The sequence below is a fragment of the Alligator mississippiensis genome, chromosome 2 (genome assembly GCF_030867095.1).
Source record: "Alligator mississippiensis isolate rAllMis1 chromosome 2, rAllMis1, whole genome shotgun sequence".
NCBI classification, from domain to species: Eukaryota; Metazoa; Chordata; order Crocodylia; family Alligatoridae; genus Alligator; species Alligator mississippiensis.
In genome coordinates this window covers 173142538-173160031 of record NC_081825.1, presented here as the reverse complement: position 1 = coordinate 173160031, position 17494 = coordinate 173142538, and the positions used below count along the sequence as shown (strand labels likewise).

At 52.7% G+C, this 17494-nt stretch overlaps 1 protein-coding gene across 3 annotated transcripts; it reads left to right on the top strand.

Moving 5' to 3' along the window:
* The first annotated feature begins 765 nt into the window (after window positions 1-765).
* On the top strand, window positions 766-14427 carry LOC102563599 (zinc finger protein 397). Of its 3 annotated transcripts, none has more exons than XM_014597170.3 (5): window positions 766-1087; window positions 4393-5118; window positions 5247-5457; window positions 5864-5953; window positions 9380-14427. In XM_014597170.3, exons 2-5 carry the CDS (start codon window positions 4492-4494, stop codon window positions 10783-10785), a joined length of 2334 nt encoding a protein of 777 aa, XP_014452656.1. In that variant the 5' UTR covers window positions 766-1087; window positions 4393-4491; the 3' UTR covers window positions 10786-14427. The 3 variants fall into 3 exon arrangements, with proteins under 3 accessions (XP_014452656.1, XP_019341335.1, XP_014452657.1); XM_014597171.3 differs by lacking the exon at window positions 766-1087 and adding an exon at window positions 1148-1523; XM_019485790.2 differs by lacking the exons at window positions 766-1087; window positions 5864-5953 and adding an exon at window positions 1146-1523.
* The last annotated feature ends 3067 nt before the right edge of the window (window positions 14428-17494 follow it).

Sequence of the window (17494 nt, the reverse complement as noted above, 5' to 3'; positions counted from 1 at the left end):
CTATTCCAGCTCCACACCTACACCCACCCCAACCTCATTCCAATCGCAGAGCCATGTGGTTGTCCTGCCTGACCCTGGACTCACAAAGTGGGCCAGATCCCAGAACACCCTTCCATGGGTCCACTCGCACTGAAGACCCCAGGAACCTGCCCTCACACCATCCCTGGGGTCCACCAAGCCACCAGCCCCATATGGTCCTCCAGCCCCCTGCCCCACCAAGACCTCCCACACTCTCCCCTGGCCTGCAGACCCCCCCTGCCCAACCCCCACAAGTCTGCTGCCAGGTCTAACCAGTATCTCACGTGGCTCTCAAAACCCCACGTGACCCCGCCTGATCCTTCAGCCTATCTTCTCCGAACCTCGTACACAGCCAGCCCCCTGCATATGGACTGCCATCCACATACCTGCATATATGCCCTGAGCACCCTGCCCCCCCCCAATTCCACGCGGCCCCTAATCCCACCTTCCCCACAGTCCTGCTTATGGCCCCACAATCTGAGCCAGTGGCGACACACAGGGGTTGCATGGGGGTGCACCCTCTGACCGGCCACGCTCGCCACTTAGGTGACAGACAGGGGTGGCAGGCGGGAGCGCCAATGCCTGCCCTGCTAGTGCTGGCCGGGGAGTGGAGTGCCGTACTGCTCCCAAAGGCGGGCACAGCCACTTCCCTCTCAGTGATCGGCTGCGGGAGGACCGCCCCCCCCGACTAAGGCAGCACCAGTCGCCCATAATCCGAGCCCACAGTTTACCAGAGCTGTGCCCCTGCCTCCCCGCACCTCACCACCCACAGGCAGCCCCTTCCCGACGCCCAGGCCTGCCTGCCCCGAGGAGGCGGCACCTCCTCCCTGACCCCTCCGGGCATCCCCCACCCCGGGCCGGGGGGTGCCCGCCCACACCCCGCTTGCTTCGGGCTCAGCCCTGTGGGGCCCCCCCCGCGCTGCCCGGGCACGGGAGGCCCCTGAGCCGGCAGCCCCAGCCGTGCCCCCGCCCCGACCACGTGGTGCCGCCGGGCCCCGCGCTGCTCCGGAAGGGGACGCGCCCGCCCCGCTCCGGCCTGGCGGCCTGCGCCTGCCCGGGCAAGGCGGCGGTGAGTGCGGGCGGGGCGGCTGCAGGGCTGGGAGAGGAGCGGTGGGGGTGGGATGGGTCGCGAAGCCCAGCATCCCCGCCAGCGCCGCGGGGTGAGAGCGGCAGGGGCCGCCCCCGGCCCGGGCACTGCGGGGCAGCGGGCAGGGTGCTCGGGGACCCAGGGGTGCAAGCCACAAAGCGGCTACATCCTCCCCAGCCCCTCTGCACCACTGTCTGCCTGGGATCCGCCCCAGAGCTGATGCTGGGCCGGTCCTGCTATGAGCAGGCAGCTGGACAGCATGATGTGACCCCCCGAGGTCCTGTGCAACCCACATTTCCTATGATTCGGACTGAAGTATGCCCTCGCTCCGAGGAAACCTGTACACTTGGTGATCCCAAAGACTGGCTTTAGCGTTCGTGTGGGCAAAGATCAAGTGCGTCGCCGAGCGGAGATAGATGTAAGTGGCATTGTGTAGTGGAGGGTGCGCCCCTGCCCAATGCGCTGCAGGCAGGACACCCTAGGAGCCTTGTAATTGGCTTCCCGCTGGCCAGCTTGCAGTGGCTACATACCTACTTGATGAAAATGGGGGACCGCCCCCCCCCCCCCCCCAGCTTGTTCCTCTGTGGCCTTTGGTTAAGGGGGAGTGAGACTCGGGCATCCAAGCCCCAAGCCTTTGGGCTTGGGCCTGCATGTAGGACGCCTGCAAATGGGTTTGGGAATATCTGAAGCCCCAAGCTGACATGTCTAGCATGGAGGATGCTTGCCAATTGCACCATCACATATGGTGTTTGAATGATTGAGTGTTGCTCAATCGAGAGGTTTTGGAACTGATTTGCCTGATTTGCCCTGGAATACGAAACATTTTCCAAAAACAAAAAAGTGTGTGTTCCTGCGCCTGGAGTGTGGATGCCACAATCCCCTTTCTCCTGTTTGCAAGTTGGTTTTCCAAGGAGACCAGGCAGCACAGACCAACGGGACTTTTAACACATCAGGGGATTTCATGGGCACAGACCAACAGGAGTCTGCATTCCCTCAGCATGCCCTGGTATTCTGCTCCCCTCCCCTGTCTTAATATCCAACTGTCTGCCTCAGATGGCAGGGATGACTGAGTCTGCTGTGTCTCAGGTAGGGTAATCAGGAGAAGAGAGCCTTATGTGCCTGGTTGGGGCAGTGAATCCCCTGGGATTTTAGGTCCTTAAGAACTTCCAGCTCCGGAGAGGGAAATATGAATGTTTTAGAAAGCCACCACATTGTTTCAGTTTCAAATATTAAAAGTTTAGCCCATGGAAATATTTAGAAGCTGTGTATAAGACATAATAAAGTTACATCCTGGAAAAATTGTACATATGGTGGAGGAAAAAACACACTCATTGGAGAGGATCTTGCAATGAATTGCATTGTGCTTTTATTAGCGTGGGCAGAGGAAAGGGGATGAAAGTTTTTTGCTGCTCCTCCTGAATCCAAATTCCAGCACAATAGGATTAGCACTTCTGCATTGCTTTCAGTTTGCACAGCTAAAAGCCTACTAAAGCTACTGCAGTGCAAGCTAAAAGGCATCCAACTCAACAGAGAGGTCTACAATGTGCATGTGTATGCCAGGGGGCAGTGCCAGGGTGGTTCACCCTGGTTGGAGCAGTTAGCTGGGCACAAAGGAAGGGAAGCTTCAGGGTAGGCCAGGTGCTACTGCAGAGGGGAGCCCTGTTGGTCATGTGGGCAGCCTAGAGATGGCAGGGAAGGCACAAGCTGGGGGGGAGCTTTAGGAGCAGATATTCCCCCTGCCCAAGTGCCAAGCAGGGCTAAGGCAGAGTGTGAGGAGGCCATGGCACACTGAGGAAAATGCAAGGCTGGGCAGGGGGCCTTTGCTTGAGCTTAGCAGTCCTGTGGTCTGAGTGCAGCATGGTCTCTGCCCCTGCTGAATGACAAGCACCTCCTCTCCTGACCCAACCTGAGCCCTGCCCAGTGGGCCCAGTATGGGTAGGCCCCATGAAGCTGAGACTGGAGCCACCACAGGTCTTGCAAGAGCATCTTGCAGGTTCATGGAGGGGCTGGGGTGGAGCAAATGGGGCTGGGGAGGGCTGTGGGGAGACAGCTGTCTGAAGAGAGGGACAGGACTATGGATGGGAATGAGGCATGGGTGGGGGTCAGAGAGGAACATGTCTCTGTAGGGTGGAGGGGTGCAGGGGGCTCTCTCTGTATTGGGTGGTACAGGGGCTGGCAGGGTGTCCCCTGGTGTCATGTACAACAAGCCTGGGTCACCAAGGCCAGCCTGACCTCAGTGATGCCAGGCTGCTTGTAGGTGCACATCCTGTGCTGCTGCTGGCATCACCACTCCCTATGGATTTTCACACAGGTAATGTGCAGCAGCAGTTTTCTTAACCTGGTTTTAGGTCAAACAATCCCTGCTGAACTAACCAAAATAGAGTATATAGCACAATCATCAGCCCACAAAAGCTTGTGCTATATATATGTATTCACTTTGGTTAGTCTATAAAGTACAAATCTACCCTGCCTTCTGCTTGATTTCAGACTAACACAGCTAACTATGTCTCTCAAGCAGTCCCTGCAAGAACTGCCTCCAATTGGGCTGGAGCTGAGTGCAGGGGGAGCAGCTGTCTGCCAGAGGAGGGGGCTGTGGGCTGATGCAGCGGGGAGAGGAGGTGGACCATGGGCTAGGTGGGATGTGTGATGATATGGTGGGCTGTTAGGGCCTGGGCTGTGGGGTTGCAGTGTGGGAGCTGTGGGGAAGATGCGCTTTTGAGCGATACGAGGCTAGCTAGGTTGGGGAATATATGCAGGTTGCTGTGGAAATGGCAGACTGTGGGACTCTGAGGGAGTGAGTTATGGACTGTATAGGGGAGGGGAGCTCTGCTGTTGTGGGAAAGTTGTATGTGGGGCCATATGCCAGACCAGTGGGTAAGGGGTTGTGGGGATGGTGGACTGGAGGACTGGGGGTGACCACATGGGGCTTGTAGCCATGTGACTGCCTGTAGGACCTGACAGTGGGCTGTGGGGGCTATGCAAGGGTATAAGGGGAGCAATGCATGGAGATGCAAGACGCTCTGGTATGTACAGGATCCTCCGCGCCTGTGCAGTGTTAGAAGCCTGGGGCCTGTACCAGGGTTGCTCCCTGGTTTATGCTGTGAGGATATAGTAATGGAGGTTGTTTCAGGAGCCAGCCTACTCCCTGTTCCCTATCTGAGAGTATGCTGTGACAACCATGTGGCTTCTCTACGTGGGTGAGCATGAAGAGTGCGGAGATGGGATGGTGGCTGATGGTCCTGGATCCCTGATCGGTGATAAAATCCATGTTGTATCCTTTCATGCAGGTGGCCCAGTGGACAGGATGCTGCCAACAGGCCATCTGTGAGCAGTGAATACGTGAGGGTGCAAGCCCAAGCTGGACTGAAGCCACCCCATCAGAGAAAATGGCTGCTGAGATGGGACCAGCACCAGCCCTGAGTCTCCTGTTCCCAGCATTGGTTCAGACCTCAGTGAAGATGGAGGAGCAGGACCCAGCAGGTCCTGGATCTGGGGTGGGGCCTGAGGGAGCAGGGAAAGATCTTTCTGTTATCCAGGCCAGGACTGGTGGGGTGTCCCCAAGATGGGTGATGACAGAGCAAGTAAAAAAGGAGCCACAGGAGGAGCCAGCCCACCGCTGGGAGGTCCAGTGGCAGGAGGTGCCACAGGTCCTGTGGCCCCCTGCTGAAGCTGTGCCAGCTCCGGGTACCCCACAGCTGCCAGAGTTGGTACTGAGGGATGACCTCCCTGCCATGGAGAAGTGGCGCCAGCGCTTCAGGGGCTTTCGTTATCAAGAGGCCAAGGGACCATGGGAGGTTTGTTGCCACCTGCAGGACCTCTGCCAGCAATGGCTGGAGCCCCAGCGCCGCAGCAAGGAGCAGATCCTGGAGCTGCTGGTGCTGGAGCAGTTCCTGGCCATCCTGCCCCAGGAGATGCAGAGCTGGGAGTGGGGGCGTGGTGTGGAGACCTGTGCTGAAGCAGTGACACTGGCTGAGGGGTTTCAGCTGGGGCAGCCAGAGGATGAGAAGTTCCAGGTGAGAGCATTTCAGCCTGATCACTGTTGATAGTGTTGGTCCCATCTCCATGTGTCTGGGGTATGTTCCTTCCCATTCCCATCTCTCCCAGTTCCTGGCTCCCTAGTGACTTGTTTTCTTGTCCCCAGGTCACAGTACACATGGAGGTCAAGGAAATGGCCTTGGACAAGATGGCTTCAACTGGAGCAATGCGAAAACCGCATGACTCCTGGTTTGAGCAGCTGCAGTCCCATCCTATATGTGTGCCCCAGGAGGAGGCAAGACAAGGTGAAACCCCAAGGCCCCAGGATGAGTCACCTTATGTCTCTGAAGAAGAGTCACCATCCCACCAGGAGTTAGGTAAGTATGCAAGGGCCTGGGTCTTCACACCAGAGTGCCTGTTCAGCATTTGGGATGAGATATGCTCTATCCCTACCCATCTCAGGTGTGACAGGTCCTTGATCTCTATAACTGCATTTCTGGGGTAGGACAGGGCTCCTATTTCTGGTACTTGGCAGCCCCTAGTTTGAGAGGTCCCTGACCTTTCTCACTGCATGTTTGCAGACCCAGTAGAAACATCTTGGATTGGCCCTTATACTGCTATAATGTTTGAAATCAACAATCAAATTCAGTCATCTTTCTCTCATGCCTGCTCTGACCCCTGTCTGCCCAAAAATGGGCTAGTGCAGTTGTTGGGGAAATGGGTTTGCCAAACAACTTTTGAGTCTCCATGTGCAGTTAGCTCCAGGTCTCTGTCCTGCTGCAGATTCCCCTGACACAGAGGAGACCTGGGATTCATCAGCAGATGAAAGCTCCTCAGGCTGGTTCCCTAGACAAAGCCCTTCTTCAGGAGAAGGTAAGGAGCAGCATTGTGTTCTTTCCAGCAGCAAGAGGCACTGTCTGTCAGTGGAAAACATTCATCTGGCCATGCTTTTTAATGGGACTCTCTACTTCAGCAGATAGGCTTTTCCTTTTCTCCTGTCATCCTTTGGAACACCTTGTTATACCCTGGAGCAGATGGCCCTGGTCTTTCCCTTCCCTTTAACCTTAAATGATGGGTCCTAGCTTAGCACCAGGATCCCCATAAAATGCAGTGTCCTTACAGATTTTGACATGGCGCTGTACATGCCATTCTGAGCAGGTCAGAGTCCTCAAGGCTCTTCTCAAATTTTATGACCAGAGAAGTCTATTAGCAGGAGCTGTGGGACTTCTCTCTCTCATGCACTGAGGCTTGAGGATACATTAGGCACATGCCAGCCTGGGAGAAATAGCAGAGCTTTCTCTGTGCCAGCAGAACTGGGGCTTGCCTGTGGGCTCGCTTCCCCACCCAGTAGGTGCAGGGAGCCTCAGCAAAGCTGAGAAGCAGTTTCTTGAAGACAGGCCTTCAAACTAGGAACTGTTGAGTGGGAGGCTGGAATAGAGAGGTTTCTTTATATTGTTGGGAATAGCCCAAAGTCATCAAGTAGTACACTGCATTGGGTCTCTCTGCTCTTACAAGGTGTCAAACTTTCATTTTGGTTCTATCTGTTTCTGGTCACTGTACAGTCAATTTGTCTTTATTGACCATCTCTTTTGGATGTGATTCTAGGATTGTCCTTGTTCTGAGAAACTGCCTAGATCAATGTCACAGGATAAGCTTTTGCATGCTGTAAAATGTGTCTCTTCTTTTTTTGGTCCCTATCCATAACTCCCATTGACTGTGTCATACCATTACAGTGTTTACAAACTTGCACATTTGTATCCATTCCTGTGACCATCCTTCCTCTGGATGGAAATGTTGCTATTAGTTGCATTTACAGTTATTAAAAAATCTTTCCTATGCACTGTGGATGATGAATTACATTCTCTTCCATAAAAATGAGTTGTCACCCATCATTAACTCTTTTCACATCCATAAGTCCTCGCTTTAAACCTTCACCACAAATAAGTTCATTTCCATTTCTTTGCCTAGAATTACCTTAATAAGAGAGATTTTATCCATCTGTAACCGTATTCAATGTTACTGGGGTTTAGGTTGTAGCCGTGTTGGTCTAAGGACATAGGCAGACAGGGTTCCTTGGGTGAATTTGATATCTTTTATTAGACCAACCCAAATTTGGGTTGGTCTAATAAAAGATATCAAATTCACCCAAGGAACCTTGTCTGCCTTCAATGTTACTGTTCATTTTTACACCTTGAAAATATGTAAAAGCTTTCTCTTGCTTCTTTCCAGTATATCACAGATCATTGAATCTCTGCCCCCGCCTTCCCTGGTGCTTCTATTTTTCTTATACCCCTTATATACCTCTGCATGGTTGGTACTCTATATTTCAATGACCATCCCTCCACTAACTGGGTGACAAGGTCCATCATCTATTGAAGGTTTTTCCCTGCAGTGCCTTCTCTTTCATTCTAAATGTCTACCTTCCCTTTTCCTTCAATACTTTAGTTGAAGTCTTGAGTTCATTGGATTCATTTTCCAGTTGGTTACTCTTCATCTAGTACCCAGTCATAAACACTCTTTAACCACTGCCCCAAACAGGAAATCAAGGCCCAACACCTGACTTGATCTGCCACGGTGAGGGGAGGTGGAGCTCTGGGTCTAAGGTGATGAAAACCATGGAGAAAGCTCAGGGTCTAAGGGCCTGTGCCCAGGTGACTTGTGTCAGTCCCCTGCAGCCCACACCCCTCTCAGAAATGCTCAATACCCAGAATTATAGGGGACCTGGAAACTGCAGATCTGCCCTGTGTTGCTACCCCAAGATGTTGACCTCAAATGGGTTATTCCATAATGCGTACAAGCAGGTGTTGTTTCTACTTCCTACAGTTCAGTCATTTGGAGACAAGCAGTTGTTCCATTCTTCCCCTCATTAGGGCTGTTGAGGCCAATGCTAGTCTGCAGTTTTGAATTTTAGGCATAGATCTGGTCTCCCTGGGATGCAATGGTCTCTAATTTCCATCTTCACTCAGCAATGTAAGAATTTATTCCCCAACCCTAGGTGCCTATAACTCTATCACAGCCTGTATGAAGGTATCTGTAATCCCCTATGGAAGTTGGCATGGTTGGCAGAAGCTCTGGGGAGCCCTTAGTGTTGAAAAATAGAAGACTGGTGCTCTTCTACCCACTGCTATTGGTTCCTCATGATTGGTTTGAAGTGGAATTCAGAAAGTGGTTTAATCAATTTCTCAGGCTGTATTATATGGCTTCATGGGGTGGACAGGATTCACAGTTTTCATTTGTGCAGGTGAGGGAATTGTGAACACTTCATGGTTTACACTAGAATATCCCTTTCTGTTCCATCTCTGGAGCCCCCAGTGTCACAATCCCTGGGCCCCAACACATAGCCCATATGCAACTTAATCCCAAGGCCTTTGCCCTGATGCAGTTTCCATGACCTGGAAGGATAGCTAGGACTAATGATTAGAAAATAACTCTGTGGACTCATTCCCTGCAACAGATCTTTCCCTGCAGGCAGGTAGGAACCAGAGCTCTGCATCCTCCAGAAGAGAGCCACAGAGTTCATTTCAGGCCTGGCTTATCAGTTGCAAATCCTCCCCTCCCAGAACATTTCTTGGAGGGATAAAACATTCTGACTTTCCTACCAAGCCCAGCAGCCCCTTAGGATTTGTCTATACCACAGAAGCATATGGTCCTGAAGAAAGCAGTGCTGAATGCTCCACATAAACCAATGCCTGCTGACCAGTTCCAGAAACCCACCCATGAAACTGCTTTGGACTTGTCCCCAGATGCTTCTCTCAGGACTGCAAGAGATCAAGAACAAGCACTGGAGACAAGTTCTGAGCAGCCTAACTAATGAACTTCAGCCTCTGGAGCATGTCAGCCAAGTCAGGTGGATGTGGGAGTGCTCAACATCAACTCCGTAAGGACCTACCAGTGTTGTGGGGTAGGTAGATAAGCCCTTAGAGTGCCTCATTTTTCCTTTAAGCATATGCTTCTTGTCTCATCTTCAGCTCAAGCATGAAGCCATTCATTTACTGTCCTAACTCAAATCCCACATGTGTTTCCCTTGTAGGGTGTCTGAGATGATGGGGCTTGGATGCAACAAGCTTTAAGAAACTGTCTGTGAAGTCCACTGAATAAGGGATTATTAGCACAGTACACTTACCTGTCTCTCTTTCTCTTGCACCAAGGACTTGGCATCCCAGGAGATAGACCTCATTTTATTAAAGAAACACAAATGCCAAGGCCCTGTCCTGTTCTGAGACCCATCCCAGCACCGTGAATAACAGTTTGCCATGTTCCAGCAAGACAGTATAATTTTGTTTTTCCTTCTCCACACAGCAGATGCCAGGGTGCTGAGCAGAGTGAAGGAGCTGCCTCCTGAGGAAAGGCCTGAAAAATTAGAGCTACTGAGGACATCCCCAGGGATATCAAGGGAGAAAGATTCTCTGAGACCTGAGGAAGGTCAATTGCACAAGAGTCAGCACGGGCTCCATAAGCAGTGGGAAAACAAGGCAGCAAATGAGGTATCAGCTCCAGCTGGGTGTGAGATTGGAGCTGAAACAGAGCCGGGAAAAAGCCGGGGCTGTAGAGAAGAATTTGAGAAGCTGAGAGACATAGCAATCCACAAGGGGAAGTTTCAACAGCAAGAGGGACTGAATCCAAACCAAGCTGGTGGGGAGAGCCGCAAAGGGCAGCAGGAGCTCACCACTAAGCACAGTGAGACAGTCCACTCCTGCCCCAAATGCAGGAAAACCTTTGACTGCCCATTGCACCTGGCCTTGCACAAGATCATGCATAACAAAGAGTTGCGGGAATGCTCTGAATGTGGAAAGAGTTTCACCCATCTCTCGACTCTGGCTGCTCACCGCAAGATCCACTCTGGAGAGCGCCCCCACTGCTGCACCCAGTGTGGGAAAAGCTTTGTTTTCCAACGGGACCTGTCCCGGCATCAGCGCGTGCACATGGAGGAGAGGCCGTACCGCTGTGCTGAGTGTGGGAAGAGCTTCATCCAGCGCTCCCACTTGGCCCAGCACCAGCGCATCCATTCCGGGGAGCGTCCCCACAGCTGTACTGAGTGTGGGAACAGCTTCACTTGCCGTTCACACCTGGCCAGACACCAACGCATGCATACAGGGGAGAGGCCGTACCACTGTGCTGAGTGTGGGAAGAACTTCAGCCACTCCTCAACCCTTGCCCGGCACCACCTTATTCACTCAGGGGAGAAGCCCCATCGGTGCTTCCAGTGTGGAAAGAGCTTCGCCCGCTCCTCCCACCTGTTGCAGCACCAGCACATCCACTCAGGCGAGAAGCCACACCAGTGCTCAGAGTGTAGGAAGAGCTTCAACTGCTTCTCCAACCTGGCCCAGCACCGGCGCATCCATTCCAGGGACTATCCCCACAGTTGTGCGGATTGTGGAAAGGGCTTCAGCTGCCCCTCCAACCTGGCCAGGCACCAGCGTGTCCACTCTGGGGAGCGTCCCCACAGCTGCACAGAGTGTGGGAAGAGCTTCGCTTGCCCTTCAAGCCTGGCAAAACACCAGCGCATGCACACGGGGGAAAAGCCATTCTGCTGTGCTGAATGTGGGAGGAGCTTCAGCCACTCCTCCCACCTGGCCCGGCACCGGCGCAGCCATGCAGGGGAGAAGCCCCATCAGTGCTTTCAGTGTGGGAAGAACTTCACCCGCCCCTCCCACCTTGCTCGGCACCAGTGCCTCCACATGCAGGAGGCTGTAACTCAGCCATAACTCAGCCAGCAGTGTGGATGGGCTTCGGGGACACTTACACCCTCTTCACTGACTGCTGCCTATGTTTGGGCAAGCGGCTTCATCCCTAGGCTGAGTGCAGAGAGAGATTTACCCACTCTTATCCCTCCTGAAACACTGTAGTATTGACCAAGCCTCATGTTTTGATTGCGGGGGCTGAGAGAAAACTCCCCCTGTAAGCTGGTATGCCAGTGTTGGCTTGGGTCCTAGATCTGCTCCTTGCCACTCAGGAAGTGGGCAGATTTTGGCTCCAGAGTAGGCTCCATAGAGACAGAGTTGTGGTGATTGGGAAAGGCCTCAGGCAGAGTTAGTTCGGGCAATGGGGGCATCTCTGGAGAGACTCTTCATCCTCCTCATGGCAGCAGTCTTAGAACCTACATCCTCCTCATGGGCTGGGAACCCCCAATTTCTCCAGGTGAAACAGTGGTGTCCTCCCAAGACAACTGAGTTGATTGATATCCAGTGACTCATGTCCCCTTCCAGCTCTGTCTTCTCTGGCGCTCTTATGGTTTGGGTATGTGAGGCTCTTGGATTACAGAAATAAGATGTTTATTCTTATTAGGAAAGCATTCCCTGTGCTGTATCCTGACCTTGCCTTTCCTCACTCCCACATAAACCCTTTCCAGATGTGCTCGTGTCCATCAGGTCTTTGCAAGATGCAGCTGCTGCTTCCTCCAGAGCTCATTCATCAGGTTTGCTCTTCAGTCTCCCCAGAACTCTACACTGCCAAATGCCTGCTGCTGCTATCCCCTGACATTCCTTTGTCTATAATGGCTTCTCTTCTAATAAAACCCCCAGGTTTAACATGATGTTCCAGTGGTAGGTCTCTAATTCCTCTTCAGAGCTGTAAAATGGGCATGGACCAGGGCCAGAGCCTCTTCCAGGCTCAAAGGACTTTGGGATTTCCCAGCCCCCCTCACCTTCCAGTGGGATCACTGAGATCCACACAGTGCTGTACAATGAAGAACGTACACCAGGGATGATTTAGCAAGGTTTTCTGAGAAGTAGGTACACTCTGCTGGGTGACAGGAGGATGGCGAGGCTGAAGGAGGGACATTCTGTAGCAGGTCTCACCTTTCCCATGGGAAGCAGATGGAAGGTGCATGAGCAGCCTTTTGGGTTAAAAACAGGAACATTGGAATCTCTCATTGTAAACATTTAGCTTTCTCTACTATTTCTGAAGCTATCTGTTGCTAAGATTAGGTAGGTTAATTACTTATCTCAGCACATGGTGTTTGTGCTCACCTCTGCTCGATTAGGTGCTCTCGTGCGGCCTTAGCCCGTACTATTGATCGCGCCTGTCCTGGGCTTGTGGGTGGACCCCAAAGACCACCCCAGCTGACATCAGGGGATCCCCTTGACTCGCCTGCCACGACTTTGAATGTTAACTCAGTGGAGGGGTTCCCCTTTGAGGCAGCTTCCAGGGTCGTCGCGCTTCCCGGCAGGCACTCACAGGGCTCCGACCTCCCCTACACCCTGGCCACTCGCCACCTTGGGTTGCCGGTCTTCGGGCTCCTTAGGCGTTCTTGGCTCTACCTGACCCCTTCCCGCAGCCTGCCAGCTATGTGCCAGTGTCTTCAGGCCGTGTCTTGATGCACGGGCTTCGAAGTCCTCCAACCTGGCTCCACCAATCTGAATTCCTAACGCCCTATCCCTGTGACTTAACGTGCACTTCCCACTACCGTGACAGCTGAAGCACTAAGGTTACTGGGCCAGGAGGCCACGAAGGGTACCCAGGCCTATGGGCCCCGAGGATCCCCCTGTGCCCAGCTACTCAGCCCTGGTGGCTCACCCTACTTGGGTATTGAGTCCCAGCCTTTTATCCTAGGGCTGTAGTGGGCCCTGTCCGCCACTTGTTCCGTCCCTCCTTGGGGTCTTCAGCTGCCCTCCGGTGACACCCGATGGGGTCCCCGCTAGCCACGCCCTGTTGCCTCCTCTCCAAGGCTTTACTGCAGTCTCATTCTTTGATCCCAGTGCCGGTTTGCCCGACGCTGCTTTCCCTGCGTCTGTAACCAGCTCCTCCGCTGGCACCACTGCCGGTTCTGCTGCAGGTGCTGCTGCTGGAGCCTCTGCCGGTGTCACTGCCAGCCTCTCTCCTGGCTTCTCTGTGAGCCCGGCTGCAGGCGTCGCCGCCTGCTCCTCCGCTGGCATCGCTCCCGGCTTTACTGCCGCTTCTGTTGCCAGTGTCTCTGCCGGCTCTGTTGTTGGCCTCACTGCCAGCTCTGCTGTCGGCGTTGCTGCCGACTCTGTTGGCTCCGCTGTCGGAGCCTCTCCTGACTCCACCCCCGACTTTCCACGCTGCCTGACGCAGCAGCTGAGCCCCTCTGGGTGAGGGCTCCCTCCCCGAGCCTCCGCTTGTCTGCCGCCCTGCCATATCCTCGGGACAGCTTTTTATTTCCGCCAGGCAGTGTCTCCCGCCCACGCTGCCTGGCCTCAGCTGAATATAAGCGCGGCTGACCAGCCGTGATGGTGGTTTTGCCGCGCACGTCTCCTCCTGCTCTTTGGGCTCTGCGGAAGGTAAGCGAGGCTTTCCTTTGGCCTGGGGCCCTCCTACAACCCCAGCTCCCCTGGGACAGTCCTTACTTTCATCCTTTCACCAATTGCCCTATCAGCTGATCTCCCTGTGAGCGGGTGCGGGTTCCTAGCTCCGCCTCCCTTCAGTACTTGCCTGCCACGACTTGGATTGAAAGGAAATGAAGGAGGTATTAGTTGTTTTTTAATACTAGTGATCAATAAACGCCACCCAGATAGTACATGCTTATAGTGCAGGTTTATTTTCCAAAGTGAAGTTGCATGGTAGCAGTAACCTCGCTAATTATTTCATTAGTTAGCCACATCAGAGCTGCCGAACTGATAACTTGGCACCTTATACTTCCAGGTTACATTGTAGTGCTCAACGTTCTAAGCACTAATTATCTTGTTAGCAAGGCGTGTTCCTCACTTCTCTCGTGTCTGCCTCTTGCTGGGAGTAGTCTTGACTGCTCCTCTGCTTCTCACGCTGCTGCTGTCAGTGGCGTTGCAGTTCTAGGGTCAGGGTCAGGGCTAGCATGGGATCTTCCTGCCTGCCCGTCGTCCCGGGATGCCTCTCTCTCTCTCTCTCTCTACTCAGGGGTCCCCCGGCCACCTGCTCTGCAAAGCCCCGCTTCTCACCACAACTCACTAGAGCCACTGGAATCGTAAAGTACGTAGCCTGCCTCTAGACTGGCGTTGCCAAGTCTTGAATCCCGCAGTCTCAGCGTCTTTCCAGGTCGGCAGGCAGGGTCTTGGTTTTCTCCACCATCTGTGGCCTCAGCCATCCCTCACGCTCTTCTTGTGCCAGAAAGCAAAAGGTATCTGTTCTACCACTGAATATATACCAGCCGTGGTGAGCTAATCACCCGGTCCTGCCCCAGGTGTGTAATTCCCTCCACCTGGCAGGGTGCAACATCGGGTCAGTCGTGCCCAATCCTGCCTTAGTAACAGGGCTCGTGCCTGAGTCCCTGTTACACTCCCAATCTTTGGACTTTGGAAGGGGCAAAAAAAGCACCTGCTGTTATCTTTCCTGAACAGAGAAGTTCAAGAACTCAGAAAACAGCCCCAACTTTCTCTAAATTACATTAAAAAATAAACCTCATGATTTTTGAATTACCATTGATTTTTTGGAGGAGAGCGGGTTTGTCTTGTGTTGAACTTCACCACAGAAAGTGGAATTGGATTTTGTGTTACATGGTTTGAAGCTGCCTATTACACATTGAATTACAAGAGGCTGAATATGCTGATGAGTGGGAGAAAGGAGCATGGTGGCAGGTCAACTAGGGTCACCTTCTATGTCTCCAGAAGGCATGAATTCAAAGCCTGGCTATCAAAAGCTTCCCTCAGCCCCCCCTGCTGTAAATGGGATCATGTCCATTCAGGCTGAGGAAGCAAAGGAGGCTGGATGGGATGCTGGATCCATCTGTCTCTTGTGCTGTTAGTTATAGAAACTGGTGTGCCTTAACTATGCCAGTACAATAGGCTTTTTTAGGCTTTGGAAGATCTTTGACTGTACACAGGACTCCTCCTCATACTAGCCTCTGTAGGCAGCACAAGCTATAGCCACCAGGACTTCAACATGAGGGATACCCATGTTTAGGATAGGCATGATAAAGACACTGGATGCAGAATATAAGTGCCGAATACTGGGAACATGTCCCGTATACAGTCTGTGGCACACAGGAACAGCTCCCTTTTCTCCATAGGGGCTGCCCAGGAACTCAGTGGGTGACCTGCCTCCTCCTCAGCGCCTTCTAGCTCCCAGCCCTGAATCCCCCTGAAACCTCATACACTTGTCACTGTGATGGAGCATAAGCAAAAAATTGCGCTGGGCAGAAGAGCCGAAGTATACCCCACTGCAAATGTAGGTCAGGGCTGGGCCTCTACTGAATGGGTGCAGGGACCTTGCGTGACAAGTCAGGACTGGGGCAATAAGAACTAAGGTCCAGATGCTAATTCACCTATTAGTGGCCTAAGAAATCTTACATGCATAAGTGAGAGCCTATTCCACCCTGCTCCAGTTCTTAGGAAACAGCTTGTGCAAAATGTTCGAGATCTGCTCCTGCTCACTGCTTTTGATGCCTTGGTCCGAAAGAAAAGAAGACAGCATATTTCAGAAGTATATGGGTCAAAGCTTTTTTTCAGCCCATTGAGGTGGGACCATTTTCACCTTGGGTGCTAGTAGTGAGGTTGAAAAAAACATCCCTGTACTCAGGATTTTTTAACCCTCAAGGCTGAAAAGGAGCCAAAATAAACCAAATCAAAATAAATGTTTCCCTCATAGCATAACTCCTCACCATCAGACAGTGAGGTGCAATCAATGGGGTAGAATGGAGGAGGCTGAAACTGAACTCATTTAAATTGTCTCCATAAAACAAGGCCCTTTTTGCTGTGTCTTCAGCAGAGAGCAAAGTTTCACAGGCCCCCATCCCCACTTGGGGAGCCTATCCAAGGGCACCTCCCCTGTGAGAAGAGTTGTTTCTAGATGGGCAGTTATAGCAGTTGCCTTAGCCCTCCCTCACCCCCCAACTCTCCACTCAGCCCTCTGAGGATTGGGGGCTCAACAATCCTGGTCTGGGGGTACTAGTTTTGGGGAGAGTAATTGGTCTTATCACCAATGGAGCCAATGCCAGTAGCCCAACCAGGCATGGAGGGGTGAAAGGAAAAAGACTCATTCCACACAGGCACCAGAGAGGTGCCCTTCCAGCCTGCTGCAGTCCCATCCCCATCACAGCTCCCTGCCCCAAGGGCTACTGGAGAGGTCTCAACCCCACTGATGTTATCTGATCTCACCAAGGCAGGGTAGAGATGCACCTTACGGATAACCTATATTCTTACCAGCTCTTCTGGTACCTTTCCTCTGCATGGGAATGGACTTCTTTTGGGCTTCAAGGATCGTGTCCTTGAGCAATAACCACTTTTCATGTACTCCTTTCATCTTCGGTCCCTGGCCCCACAGCACTTCCCCTACTATTGCCCTGAGCCTACTGACATTCACATTTTTAAAGTCCAAAACTTCAATCCTGCTAGCTGATTTTCCTGCCTTGCGACGGATAGTGAACGTAATGGTTTTGTGGTTACTGTCACCCAGGCTACCCTCTACATTCAAGTTGCTCACCAGATCGTCTTCTTTGGCCAAGACCAAGTCTAGGAGAGCATTACCTCTGGTTGGCCCATGCTCTTCCTGAGTCAGGTAGAGCTCTTTGATACAGGTCAGGAAGCAATGCGACTGATCCAATTTAGCTGAGTGTTCCTCCCAAGAATTGTCTGGGTAATTGAAGTCACCCATGACGACCATGTCCCGTGTGTGCGCAGCCTCTGCCAATTCTTGAGAGAACACCAGATCAAGCTCCTCCTCCTGGTTTGGTGGTCTGTAGTATATACCTACAGTTAGGTCTCTCTCACCACCCCCCTTAGTTTGACCCAGAGGGTTTTGAACCGATTTTCTTTGGAACCAATGTCGGCCTCCAAGGAGGTGTACTGCTTCCTCACATAGAGAGCTACACCTCCACTTTTCTTCCCTACTTGGTCCCTTCTGTGCAGCGTGTAGCCCTCTATGGCTACATTCCAATCATGTGAGGAGTCCCACCAGGTCTCTGTAATCCCTACTAGATCATAATGCCCACTGGAGAGTAGGAGGGCTATCTCCTGCTTGTTCCCCATGCTCCTGGCATTAGTGTACCTGAGTCCTCCCTTTGAGACTCTTGATTTCCTGCCATGCTGAGGGAGAACCATTCTCTCAAATCTTGCAGGAGTGGCTCTCCTGGTCTCCCCAACTTTGGAGCTTTGTTGTGTGCCAGAACTCAGGCATGCTCCAGTCAGTTTTCCCCCATTCCCCAGCCATCTAGTTTAAAGTCCTATCTAGAAGATCGGCTGTCTGGCCAAGAACAGGGACTTACTTCTCCATGTGAGGTGAATTCTGTCCCTTCCCAGGAGTCCTCTCTCCCTAAAGTGTGCGCTGTGGTCGAAGAAACGGAAGCCCTGTTGGTACCACCACTGCTGGAGTTGTCAGTTCACTTCTTCGACGCATCCTTCCCTCCTAGGTCCATGGTCTGCAACTGGGAGCACAGAGAAAAAGACTATCTGTGCCCCCAACCCCTTGAGCCCAGTCCCCAGAGCCCTGTAGTTACTCATGACCTGGTCCAGATTACTCCTGGCCATGTCATTCATGCCTGCATGG